The 24103-nt window shown below is 42.1% G+C and overlaps 1 protein-coding gene across 1 annotated transcript in view; it reads right to left on the minus strand.

Moving 5' to 3' along the window:
• Positions 1-410: 410 nt before the first annotated feature.
• LOC115200385 (lysyl oxidase homolog 2B) overlaps positions 411-24103 on the minus strand; it is a 46993-nt gene continuing 23300 nt past the window's right edge. Inside the window, exons 4-14 of the mRNA XM_029763413.1 lie at positions 23434-23645; positions 20442-20658; positions 15895-16078; positions 13819-13970; positions 13479-13646; positions 5846-6011; positions 5203-5443; positions 3614-3729; positions 3190-3326; positions 2734-2845; positions 411-1997 (exon numbers count right to left, since the gene is read on the minus strand). Of these exons, the coding sequence (XP_029619273.1) occupies positions 1927-1997; positions 2734-2845; positions 3190-3326; positions 3614-3729; positions 5203-5443; positions 5846-6011; positions 13479-13646; positions 13819-13970; positions 15895-16078; positions 20442-20658; positions 23434-23645 (1776 nt within the window). The 3' untranslated portion in view covers positions 411-1926. The remainder of the gene's footprint in view (positions 1998-2733; positions 2846-3189; positions 3327-3613; positions 3730-5202; positions 5444-5845; positions 6012-13478; positions 13647-13818; positions 13971-15894; positions 16079-20441; positions 20659-23433; positions 23646-24103) is intronic.

Here is a 24103-nt window from a genome sequence, read left to right on the forward strand (position 1 = left end):
ACGAGAATGATAGAGGCCTCTAGTGGCCAAAAGGCCACATTAGTCCTCTCTATCTCTGTATACACCAAACTGTCGTAGACGACTGCTTTATCGTACATTGTCAAATCATTACCCTAAAGTAAAACAACCAGAAGATGGCAGCAAATTCAAGGACTGAGGAAATCAGCACAGCGTGTGATCATGAGGATGGTGGCATTAGGCATAATTTATATCTGGGTGGCAGATAGCAGTTAAGAGCGCTGAGCCAGTAACGGAAAGGTAACTGGTTCGAATCCCTGAGCCGACTAGGTAAAAAATCTGTCTGTGCCCTTGAGCAAAGCACTTAACCCTCATTGCTCCTGTAAATTGCTCTGGATAACAGCATCTGCTAAATGACCAAATTGTAAATATCTGAATATCCAACCAACAACTTAGATTTGTTTGCTTTAATATAGTTATCAAACAAAGGACATTATGGATTTTTACACTCCATTCAAGTATACAGTTAGCATAACATACTGTAGCCATTCAGCTGTCACTGTACTGTACCCTCATAAAACAGAGGATGACAGTTTGGTAGCACCATTATTCTTTTAAAGTACAATAAAATAATGAGACACATTATTGTACAAAAAAACTGAAAGGAAAAAGTAAAAAAAATGCAATTAAAATCCCTGACTTTTACAACAATAAGTTACTAATATGATGTTTGCTGGAAAAGATGAGATTGTTTGTGAATGTTGAAAAGGAAGCATATGCATGAGAAAATAAAAATGACTTTATTTCTCTCAATATAAGGCACTGAGGGGCATTAGTTGTATCCCTCCATTTTAACTACCGTACTACCGCCACTACTGTTGTGGCGTGGAGTAGACTAATGTCTGCCATTTGGTCACAGTTTTTACATTGGAAAAGGAACTTCTCAGGCACTTGGGACGGGTACTGTGGCTGAATACAGATGTCAGAATGGGAAACATGACAGAATAACTTAAAGATAGAGCGTGTTGACCATAGAAATCTACACCACAGACTGAAAGATTGGTAAGGGTAACAACCTTGTACTTCAAAATAATGTCGTCTAAATTTCCAAAGAAAAAGAAAATAGAAGACAGGTGAAATTATTACATCACAGGATATCTGTTTGTTAAACACTTCACAACAACAATGCACTTACTGGCAGTTAGTTATTGGATCCTATTGTATTGCATTGTACTATACTGTGTCCTCAATAGTCATCTTCATTAAGCTACTTAGAGAGTAGCCTATATGAGGCCCTTACTTTATAAAGCCATACAAATCTATTATTAGATAATGATCAATGAAGTCTGTAGTATTCCTAAATATGCCTTTGTTCATAGTTCAAGAAAGATTTCTTTGTCAGGAAATTACCTTTGAATGTTTATCATTAAAAAAAATAAGAAAGTGCAGCAGGATTCACTTTCATTACTGTACATCAGAGAATTTACACAGCACCCAAAAGTAGTGCACAATATAGGGAATAAGGTGCTATTTGGTCTCATCATCACCTCTAGCGGGGAGCGTTGGGAATGTATATTTCATGTCTCTAACCCAGGGGTGTGGGAAACTGCATCAGTCCCTTCTTGATCTCATCCAGAGAGCTGGGAGAGACTGCCTGCTTTTGGGATGAACTAATGAGAGGGGATTGAATTTGAGATGACAGAAGGATACATTAAATTATCTTCCTAGGAAGGAGAGGGAATGTCTGAAAGAGGCGGGCAGTGGCCGGTGGGCTGCTTGTCCAAATAGCATTCCTAACTAGGAGGGGGATTCTTAACAGTTGTAGTCTTATTGGTGACAAGATAAAAGAGTTCACCCTGGACTGCTGACTGGGGAACAGAGAGAGAGAGGGGGATGTCTAGTGGTTGGGGACATGTTGGCAGTTTCTCTGTGGTGGTGATGGTTGCTCTGTTCTTCTCTTCCATCCTTTTACCTGTGGGTCACCTGGTTGTTCAGTAGCCCAGGGAAGGACTCCTCAGTCTCAGTGCTTAACGATCCACCTGAACACAGGAAAGGGACAAATGGTCAAACATTGTTACAATTCAACATTTAAAAACGTCTCAAGGCTTTACACTTTCAAATCAAAGTTTGTCAGACGTTTTTTCAATTACTAAAGTAGTGTAATGTCAAGATGAAACCAAGTCCCACAACATCAGTTTTTTAAGGGCAACTCCGCCACTTTTCAACCTCATTAATTATCTCCAGTACCAAACCAGTGTCTAAATATGTGAAGAGTGTATTTCTATGATCTGTAGTAAAATTATAAGAAGATTGGTCCTAAAAAATGCTTGTCTGTGACATCATAGGGTAAGATTAAAAGTAAGAAAAGCAGTGATTTTCAAAACCTTCAACAAGTTTCTTGCCAGAGGGAGGGTATTTTCTTGCTCCCCAAGTCACCGCGAATCTCATAGGGTTTGAAAATCACTCAAATGTTGTAATTTTTGATGATGTCATCTGGTAGAACTTACTTTTTTTCTACAACACCGTTTTCACATATGTAGACACTGGTTTGGTGCTGGAGATAATGAATTTGAAGTTGCCCTTTAACATCCAGCAACTGTATATACCTCCAGCACAAATGAATGGCTGGATCTATACATCTTAATTAACATTCGTCTACTTGTGAAGTCTGCAAACATCCAACTTTCATTTATGAAAGGGGTTGCGGAACAATGCAGTAACACAGAATTTCTGAGGTAAAACAGTCACACAAATTGTGGCACACCATTGTCTTACCATTATGACAGCTGTACATCCATATACGGTGGCCATCGTATCTACATCTACACTTCATTAAGTTGTTGGAGTAGTCAGACTCAGGCACCTCATAGTTAGGGTTAATAAAAACCTGTTGGAGAGAGCAAAATGCTGTGAATCATTATCCAACACAAAGAATGGAAATCAACATTGATAATCATAGTTTAGGGTTAGGGTTGTATTTTTTGCTCAGTTGAATGAAAAAACTCTATATGCATTTTACATTTGTCCAATAAAATGTATTAATTAATTCACTTCATTAGACCTCAATCGATAACATAGGATAATAGTGTAGAGGAATGACCTTGGTTGCGTCCCCAAAGGCACTACTTTTGACCAGAGCCTTATGGGCCCTGGGATTTATAGGGAATAGGGTGCCATTTAGGATGCACTCCTTCACTGGAAAGACCTTACGTAAGCAGAAAGGTAATGTACCTGGAATATGTAATCTCCGGGCTTGATGTCTGTGATGTCGATCCACTGGCAGTCAATATCATGTCTGTACGTATCCCAGCAGCCAACAGTGATGCCTTGCTCTCCAAAGTTGGCACACTCGTATCTTTTCTCAATACCTGTCAAGATGACAATAAATCGAAGTTAATCAAAGTACATACATTGGCACATAATCTTTTGTGAGTGAAAGAGCATGTTGAGCTATTGCTCAGGCTGTATTAAATATGTGCTATGCAAGGAGTGAGGAACACTAGGTAGACAAGATAGTATAAGTAGCTAGTCTGTCTGTGTCCCAAATGGAACCCTATTCATTATAGAGTGGACTACTTTTGACCAGGGCCTTATGGGCTCTATGTAAGGGATAAGGTGCCATTTGGGACACACTTTTATTTCTCCAGGCTTTTACCCTCTTCACAGTCAGTGTCCTCCAGACAGAAGCTTGCCTTGTGTCCCTCAGCCACCTTGGTGCCGTTGAGGCTGAGCAGGTCATAGTGGGTGAATACCTCCATGCTGTGGTAGTGCCTGGGCACAGTGAGAAAGAGAGAGACACTGCATTTATAAATAGACCTGCCATCTACTGTAGAGTCTATTATATTCTCTCTGAAGCAGTTTTTATACAAGAGCTAGGGACTGTTGAAACATATGGCACTAAGGCAGACACTAAGAAACCCCAAATAAACATTTGCTTTCAAAATTGTATATGTTTAGCGATTCAGATTATATGCATAATCCCACAGGCACTGAGGGTTTTATTTGTGTAAAACTGTGTGAAGCTGCCACATTGCACAGTTCACCCAATGCCTTGACAAAAAACATTTGAGACGTTTCAGTCCGTGGCCAATTACAGGGCAGAGAATGTATGGAAATGGAAAATTAGGAGTTATCTAGAGAGTTCAGTAGAACGTTCCCTTAACGTCAGTCTCTTATAAAAAGACAACTAGGTAGTCATGGTGACCGACACAACTATGAGGTAAAATACACTCAGTGACCAGTTTATTAGGTACACCACCCAGTTCACGAAAATGGATCGCTCTTACAGACAGTGAGTCACGTAGCCGTGGCTTGCTTTATAAAGCAAGCAGACAGGCATCGAGGCCAAGCAAGCAGACAGGCATCGAGGCATTCAGTTACTGTTTGATTAAACGATAGAATGGGCAAAACAAGTGATCTAAGTGACTTTAAGCGTGGTATGATCATTGATGCCAGGCGTGCCGGATCCAGTATCTCAGAAACAGGTGGCCTCCTGGGATTTTCACACACAACAGTGTCTAGGATTTACAGAGAATGGTGCAACAAACAAAAAACATCAGGTCAGCGGCAGTCCTGCGGGCAACAACAGCTCGTTGAAGAGAGAGGTCGAAGGAGAATGGCAAGAATGGTGCAAGCTAACAAGCGGGCCACAAACACACAAATAACAGCGTAGTACAACAGTGGTGTGCAGAATGGCATCTCAGAACACACAACTCGTCAATGCTTGTCACAGATGGGTTATTGCAGCAGATGACCACACCGGGTTACACTCCTATCAGCTAAAAACAAGAAGCGGCTCCAGTGGGCAAGCGATCACCAACACTGGACAATTGATGAGTGGAAAAACATTGCCTGATCCGACGAAACCCAGTTCCTGTTGAGTCAGGATTTGGTGTAAATAGCATGAGTCCATGGATCCATCCCACCTGGTGTCCATGGTACTGGTGTGGGAAATGTTTTCCTGGAACGCTTTAAGTCCCTTGATACCAATTGAGCAACGAACATTTACGACACCTTGTATTCCTGAAGAATTGTGTCTGTTCTGGAGGCAAAGGGGGGTCCGACCCGGTACTAGATGTGTGTACCTAATAAACTGCAAACTGTGTGTATATCACCATATTAAACAAATAATACAATTCTAGCCTGGATAACGTTGTGCATAGCCCTGGGCTAACAACATGCTGTGTGAACAAAGCATATCTTTCAATTTCACAAACAAACAGGAAGGGCCATGGAGCAACTTGCCTATGGCAGTCATGCCACACCCAGGAGTGGCGTCCAGCCTTGGGTCTGAAGTCTGACTGTCCGTTGTTGTGGATCTGGGAGGAGAAGCGCAGCAGGCGGCGGTAGGAGTTGGCAGGGGTCTTGCTGGAGGTGGTGGATAGGCAGTTCTCTTCATAAGCACACTGCAGCATGAACATGGGCCTGTCCTCCATATAGGTGGTCTGCTCCACTACCTGGGGGTTCAGGACCAGGTCAGGAGCCGCTGAGGGGGAGAGCAGGGAGGGAAGAGGGAGAGAGAGAGACAGTGGTTAAAAATGTGAGCATACTTCATCAATACAATGTTACAGTTATTATAGTTAATATGTTATAAAAAGGCCAGGACAGACAAATACATGTTTTGGTATTCAACCATTATTATCAGCAATCAATGTAAGGCATCTAGTACTGGTAGACGACTGAGAGGAAAGCTGCAAGGCATCTAGTACTGGTTGACTACTGAGAGGGAAAGGCAATAGGAGTGCTCTTACGCAGCATGAATGAGGTTTTGGCCACCCCACATCCAAGGCTAATTATAAAGATAGTGTTAACAGAAAAGTAGCAAATCTGATGTTGAAGAAAGGTAGATATTACTTCACATATTTTGTTAGTGTAACAAGTCCCTTACTCTCTGAGCAGGAGACTCCGGCGGCGTTGCGTCCTCCTCCTTTAGGACAGGTGAGGTGAGCTCCGTGGTGCAGGCAGTGGGATAGGGACATCTCCGTGCCAGAACATCTCACCCCACTCATCACCACAGGGTCAGCACTCACCTCTCCAGGCCAGTACCATGTCTCCTAAAGGACAGGGGCACAACATGACAGAGATCAGGGATGCTTTTTATCAGACGGAGAATTTGCGGAATTTGTCCTAGGTTATGTGTTTGTTACGCAATTGTTTTATTATATTTTATCATTATACAGTGCCTTCGGAAAGTATTCAGATCCCTTGACTTTTTACACATGTTGTTACATTACAGCCTTACTCTAAAATTGATTAAATTAAATGTTTTTTCTTATCAATCTACACACAATACCACTTAATGAAAGCAAAAAACAGGTTTTTGGACATTTTTGCAAATGCATAAAAAACAGAAATACCTTATTTACTTAATAAGTATTCAGGTCCTTTGCTGTGAGACTCAAAATTGAGCTCAGGTGCATCCTGTTTCCATTGATCATCCTTGAGATGTTTCTACAACTTGATTGGAGTCCACCTGTGGTAAATCCAATTGATTGGCAATGATTTGGAAAGGCACACACCTGTCTATTTATGGTCCCACAGTTGACAGTGCATGTCAAAGCAAAAACCAAGACGTGAGGTTGAAGGAATTCTTCGTAGACAGGGTTGTGTAGAGAAAAAGGGGAAGGGTACCAAAACATTTCTGCAGCATTGAAGGTCCCCAAGAACACAGCGGCCTCTACCATTCTTAAATGGAAGAAGTTTGGAACCACCAAGATTCTTCCTAGAACTGACCGACCGTCCAAACTGAAAAATTGGAGGAGAATGTCCTTGGTTAGGGAGGTGACCAAGAACCTGATGGTCACCCTGACAGAGCTCCAGAGTTCCTCTGTGGAGATGGGAGAAGCTTCCAGAAGGACAACTATCTTTGCAGCACTCCACCAATCAGGCCTTTATGGTAGAGTGGCCAGACAGAAGCCACTCCTCAGTAAAAGGCACATGACAGCCCGCTTGGAGTTTGTCAAATGGCACCGAAAGGACTCTCAGACCAAGATTCTCTGGTCTGATGAAATCAAGATTGAACTCTTTGGCCTGAAGGCCAAGCGTCATGTCTAGAAGAAACCTGGTACCATCCCTACGGTGAAGCACCATCCCTACGGTGAACATCATGCTGTGGGGATGTTTTTTAGCGGCAGGTTCTGGGGAAGATGAACGGAACAAAGTACAGAGAGATCCTTGATGAAAACCTGCTCCAGAGCGCTCAGGACCTCAGACTGGGGCGAAGTTTCACCTTCCAACAGGACAACGGCCTTAAGTACACAGCGACGACAAAGCAGGAGTGGCTTCAGGACAATTCTCTGAATGTCCATAAGTGGCCCAGAAAGAGCCCGGACTAGAACCAGATCGAACATCTCTGGAGAGACCTGAAAATAGTTGTGCAGCGACACTTCCCATCCAACCTGATAAAGCTTGAGAGGATCTGCAGAGAGGAATGGGAGAAACTCTAAATACAGGTGTTCCAAGCTTGTAGCGCCATCCCCAAGAAGTCTCGCGGCTGTAATCGCTGCCAAAGGTGTTTCAATAAGGGGTCTGAATATTAATGTAAATGTGATTATTTAATTCATTCAAATGTTTTATATAAATTTGCAAACATTTCTAAAAACCTGTTTTTGCTTCGTCATTATAGGGTATTGTGTGTAGATTGATGGGGGGGGACAATTTAATCAATTTTAGAATAAGGCTGTAACGTAACAAAATGTGGAAAAAGGGAAGGGGTATGAATATTTTCAGAATGCACTGTATAATGGGGTTAGAACAATGTACTGGTAGGATTCACATTCACAATGGATTCAAGGGGAATAGCAGCAAATATAAGCAAAACAATTTTTCTACTAACCACAAGAGGGGGCAGCCTGTTCATTATCTCTCTAGCTGTATTTAGTACTGTCACTATTACTTTATTTTGTCGTCATGCCCATCGGGGGCACAGATGTCCTGTTTAATTGATACTGTTTATATTATATATATTTATTATACTGAGTGTACCAAAAATGAAGAACACCTGCTCCTTCCATGACTGACCAGGTGAATCCTGGTGAAAGCTATTATCCCTTAAACATTGAACAAAAAAATATACACGTAACATGTGTTGGTCCCATGTTTCATGAGCTGAAATGAAAGATCCCAGAAAATGTTCATATACACAAGAGGCGTATTTCTCTCAAATTGTGTGCACAAATTAGTTTACTTCCCGGTTAGTGAGCATTTCTCCTTTGCCAAGATAATCCATCCACCTGACAGGTGTGAGATATCAATAAGCTTATTAAACAGCATGATCATTATACAGGTGCACCTTGTGCTGGGGACAATAAAAGGCCCCAGCACAAATGTGAAGTTTTGTCACACAACACAATGCCACAGTCTCAAGTTTTGAGGGAGCGTGCAGTTGGCATGTTGACTGCAGGAATGTCCACCAGAGCTGTTGCCAGATAATTGAATGTTAATTTCTCTACCATAAGCCACCTTCAATGTTGTTTCAGAGAATTTGGCAGTACGTCCAACCGGCTTCACAACCGCAGACCACGTGTATGGCGTCGTGTGGGTGAGCTATTTGCGAAGAATGCCCCATGGGGGTGGTGGGGTTATGGTATGGCAGGCAGGCATAAGCTACGGACAATGAACACAATTGCATGTATTGATGGCAATTTGAATGCACAGAGATCCTGAGGCCCATTGTGAGGCCCATATTTCTAAAGGTATCTCTGACCAACAGATGCATATCTGTATTCCCAGTCATGTGAAATCAATAGATCAGGGCCTAATGAATGTATTTCAATTGACTGGATTCCCTTATATGAACTGTAACTGTAAAATATTTGAAATTGTTGCATGTTGCATTTATATCATTGTTCAGTATATACAGTACTAGTCAAAGGTTTGGACACACCTACTCATTTCAATGGTTTTGCTTAATTTTTACTATTTTCTACATTATAGAATAACAGTGGAGACATCAAAACTATGAAATAACACATATGGAATCATGTAGAAACCAAAAAAAAGTGTTAAACAAATCAAAATATATTTTAGTTTCTTCAAAGTAGCCACTCTTTGCCTTTGCACACTCTTGGCATTCTCTCAACCAGCTTAATGAGGAAAGCTTTTCCAACAGTCTTGAAGGAGTTCCCACATATGCTGAGCACTTGTTGGCCTCTTTTCCTTCACTCTCCGGTCCAACTTGGGGAGGCAGCACTCCATCACTCTCCTTCATGGTTAAATAGCCCTTACACAGCCTGGAGGTGTGCTTTGGGTCATTGTCCTGTTTAAAAACAAATGATGGGGCATCCCGAGTGGCACAGTGGTCTAAGGTACTGCATTGCAGTTGCTAGCTGTGCCACTAGATATCCTGATTTGAGTCCAGGCTCCCGGCCGGCTGCAACCGGTGAGACCCATGGGGCGGCGCACATTTGGCCCAGCGTTGTCCGGGTTAGAGGAGGGTTTGGCCGGCAGGGATGTCCTTGTCCCATCCCGCTCTAGCAACTCCTGTGGCGGGCCGGGCGCATGCACTCTGACACAGTCGCCATGTGTACGGTGTTTCCTTCGACACATTGGTGTGGTTGGCTTCCGGGTTAAGCAGGCATTGTGTCAAGAAGCAGTGCGGCTTGGTTGGGTCGTGTTTCGGAAGACGCATGGCTCTCAACCTTCGCCTCTCCCGAGTCAGTACGGGAGTTGCAGCAATGAGACAAGAATGTAACTACCAATTGGATACCACAAAATTGGGGAGAAAAAGGGGTAAAAGTAAAAAAATAATAATAATTAAAAAAAGATAGTCCCACAAAGCGCAAATCAGATGGGATGGCATAATGCTACAAAATGCTGTGGTATCCATGCTGGTTAAGTGTGTCTTGAATTCTAAATAAATCACAGACAGTGTCACCAGCAAAGCACCCCCACACCATCACAACTCCTCCTCCGCGCTTCACGGTGGGAGCCACACATGCAGAGATAATCTGTTCACCTACTCTGCATCTCACAAAGACATAGAGGTTGAAACCAAAAATCGCAGATCTGGACTCATCAGACCAAAGGACAGATTCCCACCGGTCTAATGTCCATTGCTTATGTTTCTTGGCACAAGAAAGTCTCTTCTTCTTATTAGTCACCTTTAGTAGTGTTTTTTTCAGCAATTATACCATGAAGGCCTGATTCACACAGTCTCCACTGAACAGTTGATGTTGAGATGTATCTGTTACTTGAAGCTGTTACTTGATTTATTTGGGCTGCAATCTGAGGTGAAGTTAACTCTAATGAACGTATCCTCTGCAGCAGAGATAACTCTGGGGCTTCTTTTCCTGTGGCGGTCCTCATGAGAGCCAGTTTCATCATAGCACTTGATGGTTTTTGCGACTGCACTTGAAGAAACTTTCAAAGTTCTTGAAATGTTCCGCATTGACTGACCTTCATGTCTTAAGGTAATGATGGACGTGTCGTTTCTCTTCACATATTTGAGCTGTTCTTCACATAATATGGACTTGGTCTTTTACCAAATAGGGCTATCTTCTGTATACCTTGTCACAACACAACTGATTGGCTCAAACACATTAAGAAGTTAAGAAACTCCACAAATTAACTTTTAACAAGGCACACCTGTTAATTGAAATGCATTCCAGGTGACTAATTCATTAAGCTGGTTGAGAGAATGTCATCAAGGCAAATGGTGTTATCTTTGAAGAATCTCAAATATAAAATATATTTTGATTAGTTTAACATTTTTGGTTCCTACATGATTCCATATTTGTTATGTCATAGTTTTGATGTCTTCACTATTATTCTACAAGGTAGAAAATACTAAAAATAAAGGAAAACCCTGGGATGAGTAGGTATGTCCAAACTTTTGACTAGAACTGTATATATAGAAGGTCAGCATCCCAGAGTCGCCTCTTACATTTTTACATTTACATTTTAGTCATTTAGCAGACGCTCTTATCCAGAGCGACTTACAGTAGTGAACGCATACATTTCATACAATTTCATACATATCATACATTTTTTTTCTGTGCTGGCCCCCCGTGGGAATCGAACCCACAACCCTGGTGTTGCAAACACCATGCTCTACCAACTGAGCTACAGGGAAGGCTCTTCACTGTTGATGTTGAGACTGGTGTTTTGCGGGTACTATTTAATGAAGCTGCCAGTTGAGGACTTGTGAGGCATCTGTTTCTCAAACTAGACACTCTAATGTACTTGTCGTCTTGCTCGGTTGTGCACCGGGGCCTCCCACTCCTCTTTCTATTCTGGTTAGAGCCAGTTTGCTCTGTTCTGTGAAGGGAGTAAAACACAGCGTTGTACAAGATCTTCAGTTTCTTGGAAATTTCTCGCATGGAATAGCTTTCATTTCTCATAACAAGAATAGACTGATGAGTTTCAGAAGAAAGGTCTTTGTTTCTGGCCATTTTGAGCCTGTAATCAAACCCACAAATGCTGATGCTCCAGATACTCAGCTAGTCTAAAGAAGGCCAGTTTTATTGCTTCTTTAATCAGGACAACAGTTTTCAGCTGTGCTATCATAGTTGCAAAGGGGTTTTCTAATGATCAATTAGCCTTTTAAAATTATAAACTTGGATTAACTAACACAACATGGCATTGGAACACAGGAGTGATGGCTGCTGATAATGGGCCTCTGTACGCCAATGTAGATATTCCATAAAATAAACTGCCGTTTCCAGCTACAATAGTAATTTACAACATTAACAATGTCTACACTGTATTTCTGATCGATTTGATGTTATTTTAATTTTACAAAAAATGAGCTTTTCTTTCAAAAAGAAGGACATTTCTAAGTAACCCCAAACTTTTGAACGGTAGTGAATATATTAAAACATTTTGTTGATATTGTTTCTCTGTAATACTACTAGCAACCTAGCAATTTTATGAAGTTGGCTTTAGCTAGCCCAGTTAGGTTCCCAATGAGGTACTAGAGTCACTATCAGCTGTGTCACTACTACCTCATAACTAGCTACCAAGAAGCCATTTCAGACTATCATCAAGTTAGAGTAGCTAGCTTGTCTAACTATCTTAGCTGGCATGCCTGCTGGTATGGTTGGTAGACTTTAGAAAAGCAAGCAATAACTAAATGTACTGAATAAGACTCACATTCCTTTCAATCTTTTTCCCAGAGGCATATAATCATATTTAGTTTATTTAATAAAAAAAAGAACCACCAGTCATCCTCACGTACTTTGTGCACCCTCAGATTTTTTTGGTGCATGACACCCCTGCCCTCAGATATAGTTGTAGTGTAGCCATCACAAATATTAAACAAGCTACAGTCTATGAAATAGATAAGCTTTAAATGTATTCATATTAAGCTGTTTTATTATGTTGCTATTCGGTAGTCATTCCTCTGCTTCGAGGTAAACTAGACAGCCTACAATAACACATTATCCCTACATTGCAATTTCCACTCATAAATCTCTGGTTTGAAAGCAACATAATTTCTACTACTCCAAGGTTTACAGATATTTTCCAAACCAACTATTACTGTTATCAAGCAGTCTTGTAAAATCCATTTGCTCCAACAAATACTCTTCTGTCTGACTGGAAGGTCTCCTTACTGCTTTGCAGGTGGAAACAGTTCACAGAAAGAGTTCACAGAAAGAGTTCACAGTCCTACATCAGTGAGAGTTAGTGTATATTTCACCCTTGGCAACTACAGACACACACAGACACACACTAACACACTAAGATTTACAGCACTGACTGAAGGCCCTAATTTGGGAAAGCTCTAATTTGGAATGGCAATGACGTAAAAAAGACCATGGAAAAGTTTAGACTCACAACAGCCATAAATATTACCTCCTTGGCTATTATAATTGTCAGTACACAGAATTTTTTAAATTCCAAAATCTAATTCCAACCAAACTACTAAAAACACACTTTTTACAGAGTGAAGACCCACACTTCAATATCTTCCCAGTCTGATGTGACTCTGCTCAGAGCAGTCGGTAGAGTTTGCGAGGTTGGTGGTGTCAATAAAACATCAAGGAGCCAAGGAACATCATTAAAGGATCAATGATTCCTCTTATTATACGAGACTATAACGAACAACACGGGAACGTTCTGCACTTAATCAAAGCAGATTTTTATTTGAGTCTGTTTCTGGTAGGTAGTTGTGTGATCTTATTTTGACACGCAGTTCTGGAACTAGGCTTTCTAAGAACAGTAATCTCTGCCTGTAACACTCCAAGATACTTCACCCCTGAACAACCACTTCCACCTCTGTTACGTCATAGTCTGGAATAGTATAGAAACACATAAACCTTTTTTCCCTTAGGGCCCAAACTTGTATGTACTGTAAACAGCAGTCATTGTTTTGCCTGCTACAACCTGTATGTCTGTAGATCATACACGTAAGAGAGAGAGGCCTCCCATTCCATCCATTAATTAAATATCAATGTGTAACTGTACTGTAATGCTGCTGAGAGACCTACTGCATGTTTGGACAAGTCGTAAAAGCAGGAATTTGTTCTTAATTGACTTACCTGTATAAATACCGGTTAAATAAATAAAGAAATGTTTCTCACCTGGAAGGCATTACTGGCGAAGCCCAGGCCTAGCTGTCTGCATACCACCATGGCCTCCATGGTTCCCCAGCCATCACTGCACACCGTGCCCCACACCAAGGAGCCGTTCCTCTCCACCAACGCCTCCACGCGCCCCTCGTATGGGTTACGCCCCCCACTCAGACGCAGCTGCACAGAGAGAGACACAACACGGGAGAGATCTTTAGCTACTATCACACATGGAGCAATAGGAATAGTATAAGATTCTATATCATTATTCATCAACCAATGCCTTTGAGACAAAAAAAGAAGAATAATGCTTATTGTTGATGATTTATGGTTTATCAAGTTGAGCACTCACCCTCTCCTGGAAGCCCATGGCTGGGACATTACACGTGACGGCTGCATCTTCCTCATGGCTACAACCCAAAGACTCCTTGTTGAAGAAACACTCTGTGACGGACTTCTCAAACCCAGAGCACTTCACCTCATTCATATGGACTGGGCCCATACCTGGGAAACAGGAACAGAGGAAGAATAATGGTAAGAGCTGGGCCGAGTAGGGTTAGGTTGCATTTACAACACATTTAGCATATTCTGTCTAGTTACATTCATCTGTCTAATTCATAATGGAGCATGTTAACAGGGAATAAATGGAACTGAAGAAAACCTAAGTCAGAGATTCAGTGTGTCAGTTCACAACCTTGTTACATGATGTTTTCATCTGTGTTCCATGATAGAACTTCTATCTGTGACTTATTTTCCTGGAAGCCTTAGTTACGGGGACAGTGTTCTTTCCTCCTTGACAGTAAATCATGATGGAAAATGATGATTTTTCCAAAAGGAAAAACCAGTCCAGAATTCCTGCTACCTGCGTCCCAAAAAGGCACCCTATATAGTGCACTACTTTTGACCAGACGCACCATAGGGCTCTGGTCAAAAGTAGTGCACTACGTGGGGGAATGGGGTGCCATTTGAGACAGCCTCTGTCTGCTGTTTCCAAGTTCCATAATGTGCCATTATCCTGGAATTTACTACTCCTTTCCAGTCTCACGCCTGGGTGAACTAGCTTGCAGATGAAACGATTAATAGCTGTACCTATTTGGAAAACAGCAGTGTGCAATTCCTTTCAACCCTGTTATAGAGGTATATTATGGGAAACACAGTTACAAGAAAACATACCATCTACTTCAGCACATCAGACACTTCGATCTCACTCAAAACAGGTAAATTATTTAAAGACAGTTACTGTAACCTACATGCAGATCTGCTGACTACATAGTTTTGACTAGAAGAGAGTCAGTGATACATATATGGGGGGGGGGGGGGGGGGGGGGGGTAAATGCCTCTGTGCCTCAGTTATTGGTTAAGCCCCCCATTTAGTTCTGCAGTAAAAGAAGAAACACCATGGTAACCAATATCCCCGTAGGTAACACTGTGAGTTAGAGGACATTTTACAGTCACACCCACAAACCAGGACTTATAGGGATGCACCCCATAATTAGGGAAACTGGTCAATAAAGTGCAGGTCCTCTTTTGGGCAGGGCCCATGTCCCTCGAGGGGAAGGCGAGGCCTTCCAAACTGATAAGGGAGTTGATACATTATGTACTCTTTAAATATAGTATTTCTCTCCACTACAGCCTTTCAATTACAGTACTGGAATATAGCAAGTATGGGCTTGCATTGTTCATCTCACTGTGACTCTGGGCCTTTATTCAGAAAGCGTCAGAGTAGGAATGCTGATCTAGGAGCAGGTCCCCCTTTTCCATGTTATCTTAGTCATTATGATCTCAAAGGCCAGACTGATCCTAGATCAACACTCCTACTCTGTGAAGCTTTATGAATATATTACATATCAATATCCCAGCCAGTTCCGGTTCTCCAGGGGACTTCCTATTGTTCAAGTCAAGGTGAATTAGTGTGGAGCTTAAAGAGTCTGCAAAGAAGGGATAGTATTACACACTATGAGATATTTTGGACATGTTCCCTTTGTAACATTTGGTGAGCAGATGTAGCTCTACACTACACAATTGAGCTGCTCATGTTCATTTTTCTTTGTATTTCAGGAATTCAAGTGGTTATCCTATTGGTACTCAAGCTTTGTGCAGTTAGGCCCATGTTTCTTGATTAACTGTTGATTGATAATGGTGAATCAAATCCAATATTTCTCATACAACTGCTCGAAAAGAAGAGACCAGAAAAACCTCCTTGACCTCAGTCAATCCGATTTTGATTACTTCTGTAATAAGAAATATGTGTCTTGTTAATCTATCCAAGGCCTTCTACACAGATTAAATATTCAAATAGTCAACTTCATCTTCAGCCAAGTCAACTGCAAGACTGACCAATATGTTGGCCTGCCCATCATGTACTTGTCCAGATGTAGTATTGTGAATGGCACTGTTGTTATAAGAAGGACTGAGTTCTAATCCCTACCCTGTCCAAGCCGACCACCAGACAGGGCCTCCTTGGCACTCCCGAAGCCCAGTTCTCGACACACCACTGTGGCTGACAGCAGGCTCCAGTTATCATCACAGATGGTTCCCCACTCGCCGTTCTTCAGCACCTCCACACGACCTTCCCCTACAATGGCGCCACCTCGAAGACGCACCAACGGTTGCTGCAGGAACAAGAGAGAGATCACTCATAGTAAGGCTGAGTTATTGTTGCATTAACTCATAATGAAACATGAAAGACAATAGGTGGGTTTTCAAGACAATAGAAGGTCAGGTAATTATTCCTTACTGGTCCGAGAAGCAGAATTACAGAGGCCAACTTTCTATAAATGAATGACTCTTGAGCCCGAGAAATATATAACTAATATATAACTAGAGGGGGCCATCCATAAAGAGTTACAAAACTCTGTTTTGAGTTGGCTCTTTCCTAGATGTTCAGAGAAGCTAGAAGAACGGTTGAGTGAAGGCTGTGAGGCTACAGAGTGGGTGGCTTCACATTTACACAGCAGGTAAATGTTACTCCCATTAATGGTTTTGGCAAATTGGAAGTATTTAATTTAACAAGGGTCTCACGACTTCCACCGAAGGTGGCTCCTCTCCCTGTTCCGGCGGTGCTCGGCAGTCGTCGTCGCCGGCCTACTAGCTGCCACCGATCCCATTTTCCTTTTCATTTAGTTCTGTCTGGTTTTACACACCTGTGTCTTGTTTTGTTGATTTCGGTGGCTTTATATTTCCCCGCAGCAGGTTAGGCTGTGTGCGAGATTATTTTGCTGTAGGCAACATGTAAGGGGTGTGTGCCTGCACCACGGGCGTTGTTAGTTGTTTGTATGGTATGTGTTACCGTGGACATTTTGTTTGTAGGCATTACGATGAGGAGGTTTCTCCCCTGTATGTGTCGTTGTGTTTTTTCGGATCGGCCAAAATAAACTGTGGATTTTCCTGGAACCCTTCTGCTCTCCTGCTCCTGATTCCACACACCCCCTCCATAGAGAGGCTACGTTACAAAGGGGATACATTTGTAGCATAACTGTATCTTATTTATGCGGATTTGTAATTGCAAACAGCAATGCACAGGTCTTTTCATGCAGTTTAGGATTGGCTCTGCTTTGTGGTTTGTGTTCCCATTCCAAAAAAGGAAACTATGACATATATTTATTCCCAGTGCAAGAATATTCTAAATAGGTATCTAAAATGAAATGTAAAAAATACCAAAACCATCATAAACTGTGTACATATCCAAAAGCATTAAGTATTTGGGTAAGTATGTGTTTTACGACTAAATATTTCTTAGGTAAAACTGTGGCAGTTGAAGAGGGAAAAAGGTTTTAGAAAAGGGGATTGGCACAATCTGAACCCAAGCAAGGACAGGAATGGCATTCTGAAATATACACTACTATTCAAAAGTTTGGGGTTACTTAGAAAAGTCCTTGTTTTTGAAAGAAAAGCTACTTTTTTGTCCATTAAAATAACATCAAATTGATCAGAAATACAGATTAGACATTGTTAATGTCGTAAATGACTATTGTAGCTGGAAACGGATGTTTTTTATGGAATATCTACATAGGCGTACAGAGGCCCATTAACGGCAACCATCCCTCCTGTGTTCCAATGGCACGTTGTGTTAGCTAATCCAAGTTTATCAATTTAAAAAGCCAATTGGTCATTAGAAAACCCTTTTGCAGTTATGTTAGCAGAGCTAAAAACTGTTGTCCTGATTAAAGAAGCAATAAAACTGGCCTTCTTTAGACTAGCTGAGTATCTGGAGCATCAGCATTTGTGGGATCGATTACAAGCTCAAAATGGCCAGAATCAAAGACCTTTCTTCTGAAACTCATCAGTCTATTCTTGTTCTGAGAAATGAAAGCTATTCCATGCGAGAAATTGCCAAGAAACTGAGTCTTGTACAACGCTGTGTTTTAGTCCCGTCACAGAACAGAGCAAACTGGCTCTAACCAGAATAGAAAGAGGAGTGGGAGGCCCCGGTGCACAACCGAGCAAGACGAAAAGTACATTAGAGTGTCTAGTTTGAAAAACAGACGCCTCACAAGTCCTCAACTGGCAGCTTCAATAAATAGTACCCGCAAAACACCAGTCTCAACGTCAACAGTGAAGAGGCGACTCCGGGATGCTGGCCTTCTAGGCAGAGTTCCTCTGTCCAGTGTCTGTGTTCTTTTGCCCATCTTAATCTTTTGTTTTTATTGGCCAGTCTGAGATATGGCATTTTTTTTGCAGCTCTGCCTAGAAGGCCACTCTCTTGGAGTCGCCCCTTCACTGTTGAAGAGAGCAGGGAGGCAGGCAGGCCTAGACTACAGCACTTGCTGTGCAAAATAGAGGTGGGAGAAAGGGTGAAATAGAGGAAAGAGAGAGAGAAGGTAAAATCGAGGATGGAGGGAGAGGGTGAAATGAGAGAGAGAGAGAGAGAGAGTGAAAGAGCAAGAGAGAGAGCGAGAGAGAGTGAAATGAGAGAGAGCGAGAGTGAAATGAGAGCGAGAGTGAAATGAGAGAGAGCGAGCGAGAGTGAAATGAGAGATAGAGAGAGAGAGTGAAATGAGAGAGAGTGTGAAGAGAGAGAGAAATGAGAGAGAGAGAAATGAGAGAGAGAGAAATGAGAGAGAGAGAAAGACAGAAATGAGAGAGAAAAATGAGAGAGTGAAATGAGAGAGAGAGAAATGGGAGAGAGAGAAATGTGAGAGAGAGAAATGAGAGAGAGAAATAGAGAAGAATGGAGAAAGAGAAATAGAGAGTAATGAGAGAGAAAAAAAAAATTAGAGCGAGAGAGAAATAGAGAGAAATGAGAGAGAGAGGGAAATGAGAGAGTGAGAGAGAGAGAGAGAGAGAGAGAGAGAGAGAGAGAGGGAGGGTGCAATAGAGGAGAGAGAGGGTGCAATAGAGGAGAGAGAGAGAGAGGGTGAAATAGAAGAGGGAGAGAGGGTGAAATAAAGGATTCGATCACCGCCAGAGGAAATGTCTGTTAGCGCGGATTCCCACAAGATGTTTTCATGGACGAGCATGAATTATCCATGATGAATCACTTGACAGCAAACATTCAAAACATCTGCAGATGGGCTTCACAAAACATCGAATGTCAGAGTAACAGTAATGCATCTCAGAAAACCCCATTGTCTATCGATCTCCCACAGGATTCATCAGATCAGAGATAAAATAGCCCACTCAGTTTGACAGTATGTAGTTAAACCCCCACAGCTACAGTACCAGTCAAAAGTTTGGACACACCTACTCATTAAAAGGTTTTTCTTTATTTTTACTATTTTCTACATTGTAGAATAATAGTAAAGACATCAAAATAACACATATGGAATCATGTAACATTGGTAACCAAAAAAGTGTTAAACAAATCAAAATATATTTTATATTATGATTCTTCAAAGTTGCCACCCTTTGCCTTGATGACAGCTTTGCACACTCTTGGCATTCTCTCAACCAGCTTCAACTGGAATGCTTTTCCAACAGGCATGAAGGAGTTCCCACATATGCTGAGCACTTGTTGTCTGCTTGTCCTTCATTCTGTGGTTCCACTCATGCCAAACCATCTCAATTGGGTTGAGGCCAGGTGATTGTGGAGGCCAGGTCATCTAATGCAGATCTCCATCAATTAAGTGTGCCTTGAATTCTAAATAAATCACTAACAGTATCACCAGAAAAGCACCCCCACACCTCCTCCTCCATGCTTCACGGTGGGAAGCACAGATGCGGAGATCATCCGTTAACCTACTCTGCGTCTCACAAAGCCATGGCGGTTGGTACCAAAAATATCAAATTTGGACTCATCAGACCAAAGGACAGATTTCCACCGGTCTAATGTCCATTGCTCATGTTTCTTGGTGTCCTTAAGTAATGGTTTCTTTGCTGCAATATGACCATGAAGGCATGATTCACTCAGTCTCCTCTGAACAACTGATGTTGAGATGTGTCTGTTACTCGAACTCGGTGAAGCATTTATGTGGCTGCAATTTCTGTATACCACCCCTACCATGTCACAACACAACTGATTGGCTCAAATGCATTAAGAAGTTAAGAAATTCGACAAATTAAATTTTAACAAGGCACACCTATTAATTGAAATGCATTCCAGGTGATTACCTCATGAAGCTGGTTGAGAGAATGCCAAGAGTGTGCAAAGCTGTCATCAAGGCAAAGGGTGGCTACTATTTGGTTAACACTTTTTTGGTTACTACATGATTCCATATGTGTTATTTCATAGTTTTGATGTCTTCACTATTATTCTACAATGTAGAAAATAGTAAAAAAAAAAAGAAAAACCCTTGAATGAGTAGGTGTGTCCAAACTTTTGACTGGTACTGCATTTCTCTACCTATATTTTATTTGCCATAACCCTGCAGTGGCACAACATAAATCAGTTCAATTCCAAAGAGGGTGACAAAATCATAGAAATAGAATCACTAGAACAGGAATCCCCATTCAAGTCAATAGGTCTGGCTATATCTGCTCTAGTGATTACATTTCTATGGACAGAATGCATTGGTTTAGTGAGTCCATGGTGCCTACCTCCTGCCTGAAGGCCTTCCGGAAGCCAGTCATGGGGGTCGGGGAGAAGGCTCTTCCTGGCACACAGCTGACAACCACAGGCGTGCCCCCTTCACATGTGCTGTTGGCCTTCGCTGCCACGGCATGGCCCAGCTTGCAGCTCGACAGGTGTGCCTCATTTCCAGTGCAGTTGACAGAGTAGTCCCAATAAGAGGGCTTTCTCCTGCGAGCAAACATCCTGAGAACACAGGGAAAACATAAAGTAGTGAAATAATAACACATTTTAGACAGACATTTCATTCAATATTTACACAAGGCTGCTATCCCATTTTCCCTAACACCTACTGTACATACTACACTACAGCATTAACTGTATGTAGTCAGCTAGTTGCTAAATACTGGTAAAGACTCATATCTCCCTCTAACTTTAAGCACCAGCTGTCAGAGCAGCTCACAGATCACTGCACCTGTACGTAGCCCATCTGTAAATAGCCCATCCAACTACCTCATCCCCAAACTGTTGTTTTTTTTGTTCCTTTGCACCCCAGTATCTCTACTTGCACATTCATCTTCTGCACATCTATCACTCCAGTGTTTAATTGCTAAATTGGAATCATTTTGCCACTATGGCCTATTTATTGCCTTACCTCCCTTATCTTACCTCATTTGCACACACTGTATATCGACTTTTCTATTGTGTTATTGACTGTATGTTTGTTTATTCCATGTGTAACTCTGTGTTGTTGTTTGTGTCACACTGCTTTGCTTTATCTTGGCCAGGTCGCAGTTGTAAATGAGAACATGCTCTCAACTGGCCTACCAGGTGAAAGAAAATAAAAAATAAAAATAACAGCGCTACTCCGATAACAAAGGGTTCAGTATTAGGCTACAGGTGTGCCTGTTTAGTCTGTGATGTGAACAACAGGTGAGGTAATTGAGGTCTTCCAGGCATGCAGGGATGTTAATTAATTCCTTTACTTTTCAATGGTGAGCCAACCAACGTGTATAATGAACGTTTAGGGCAGCACAGCCTGTCCTTGTCCTGCCTCTTTATCACATGTCTTAGATGTGTACATGAAAGCAGATTAAAGAGGACAGGAGCAGACACACACACAGCATTTGTTTTCCATTTGGAACCTGGATAAAAGAACATTGCTGATCACTGTCCGGAACCCATCCAAAGCCTGCGTTCTAAGCCTCTGAGTCTGCGGGGGGGGGGGGGGGGGGGGGGGGTACAGAAGTTGTGAGTGAAGGATGGATAAATAGAACTCAGGGAAAGAAGCATCTTGATCCATTCACATGTGTTCAAGCAACAGCTGTGAAGGTTCAACCAAGTAAAAACTGAACATGGACTGGCGGTAGGAGCTGTAAACTCAAAACATATTACATAAGTCACATTAGGCAATTGGAACAGTGATCTATTGTTACTTTTCATCAGCTTGAAAGTTTGTGCCTGCTACCATTAACTTTGAAAAATTTGCTTTTGGAATGATACATACCACAGTACACACATAAACCATTGAAAAGCACCGATGACGTCTGCTAAATCCTATGCTCTCCAAATATTTTGGAATATGCTTAGCGGGCATACAGAGGCATTTGAACAGAGACCAAGTTGGATTATGAAAGAACTGTAGACCTTGGCTGTCTGCCGCCGCCTGGACCAAACGGCAGACTATAAAAACACGTTCTGCACGTTTCATAAGTTTCAAGCGGTTGCATGCCGGCAGTCACATAGATGGAAAGTAGGGTGCTGCTGTACTGTGGTTACCTAAGCAGAGGAAACTTCTCTCCCTCTCTACCCTGAATGAGACAGTAAATTCAAGGTTGGCTTCAGAGCTAGAGACGAGGTCTCAGGTTTGAAGTGATTAATTAACTGCTGGCTATTCCTCTGCAGGTTTCCACGTGTAAATAAGAGTTTGATCCTTCCCCAGCCCAGTCAGTATCCCATTACAACTACTTTAAGGAATGCACTGATCCTGGATATATACATACGAAGGGGGGAGGGGTTACTTAAGTTCTATGAGAGTGTTTGATGTGAAGCAGAATACAGAAAGTTTCTATAGAATTCAGCATTATTGCTCTGTATTAGGGCAAATATGTTCTGTATGCAATATATAAGTCAAACAGCAAAGATCTAAAAGATTTATCCACCACGGTAGGGTAAGAAGCTCAAAGTTCTGGTGAGTTGTCAGTCTGTTGAATAACAGCCTGAACTTTCAGTAGCATAGTGGGGTTAAAAAGTAACCACATGGGTTCATAATTTTCACAATGGGAGAACTCTGAGTTGACATCCCTCTCCAGAGTTTAAGAATCAAGGTTTCTGTGTAATGTGTACCAAGAATGAATCTTGACTGAGATGAGGTATGGGTCTGTCAACGGCTTGTTGCCCTGGGCCTGGGAGAGTAACTGTCCATGGTACATCGCCTCCCCAGGTTTAATACATCTGAAGATAAATCAAGGACTGTGCCTGACCAAACCAAACAAGTTGACATAATAAGAATATGTACAGCAGGGGAGGCTGGTGGGAGGAGCTATAGGAGGAAGGGCTCATTGTATTGGCTGGAATGGATTAAATGGAAGTCAAGCATGGGGTTTCCATATGTTTTATGTGTTTAATACGATTCCACTTGTTCCATTCCAGCCATTACAATGAGCCCATCCTCCTATAGCTACACCTACCAGCCTCCTCTGATGTATATTAATGTCCTGTCCAGGGGGTGTACTTGTACATCCAGCTGCCTCACGCTACAGAAACAGGAGATAGACTCCTGCCCTATGTGCCATTCTGGCTTGGACACGGCTTACTTACTTATGTTTACAGTAGTCCTGCTCCATAACACTCCAGTAAAATGGAACCTGCTGCTGCCACTGCCCATCCATTGAGACACATATAGTATTCCTTTCTACACTCTCATCCCTTTCATCAAAGAATGGCAGGAGCTCATTGTGGCCTTAATTCCCAATGAGGACCAAGATGATTCAGTTAAACAAAGTCCCATCCCTCACTCACTTGTAGACTCTGGCATTGTACTTCCTCTCTCCGGGGAAACCGAACATGCCACAGATAACTCTGCTGTTGTGCTTCGTCCACTCCGCGTCACAGATCTGCTTCCATTTCCCCCCGTCCTTCACCTCCACGTAGCCCTCTGTCACAGGGGTGCGCTTGCGGTACGATGACAGAATGGCCCGGATACGCACATCCTCCACTTGAATGTTTAAACTCTGTGAAGAAAAATGAGGTATGATTCATTTCACATGAATAGGCCAAGTCGTCTCTTCCTCTGCGGTCCTCTATGGTCCTCTCTTCCTCACTGCTCTCTTACATATTTCTCTGGAAATAATCACTCCAAATCTGTCTGCATTTTGACAGTTTGCCCTTGTTATATAGCCGTATAATGAATGTAAGGCACTCACCCTCCGGCACCAACCTCAGCAAGACACCAACCCCACAAGACTGCATTCCCTTGTAAAGCCTCTCCAGCTTCCCCAAACATTTTACAATCCTATCACCTAGTGAATCACAGGCCAGACACAGCTGTACTGCAACTGCTTGGCTTTTGAACAAGGATATCAAAGGAGTGACCATGGCAACTCATACAATACTTTCTAGTCATGTTTTAAAGGGTGTCACTGGACAGATGCTGGTAGGTGACGAAGATCCAGTTTAGGATCAAAAGTTG

The sequence above is a fragment of the Salmo trutta genome, chromosome 9 (assembly GCF_901001165.1).
Source record: "Salmo trutta chromosome 9, fSalTru1.1, whole genome shotgun sequence".
NCBI classification, from domain to species: domain Eukaryota; kingdom Metazoa; phylum Chordata; class Actinopteri; order Salmoniformes; family Salmonidae; genus Salmo; species Salmo trutta.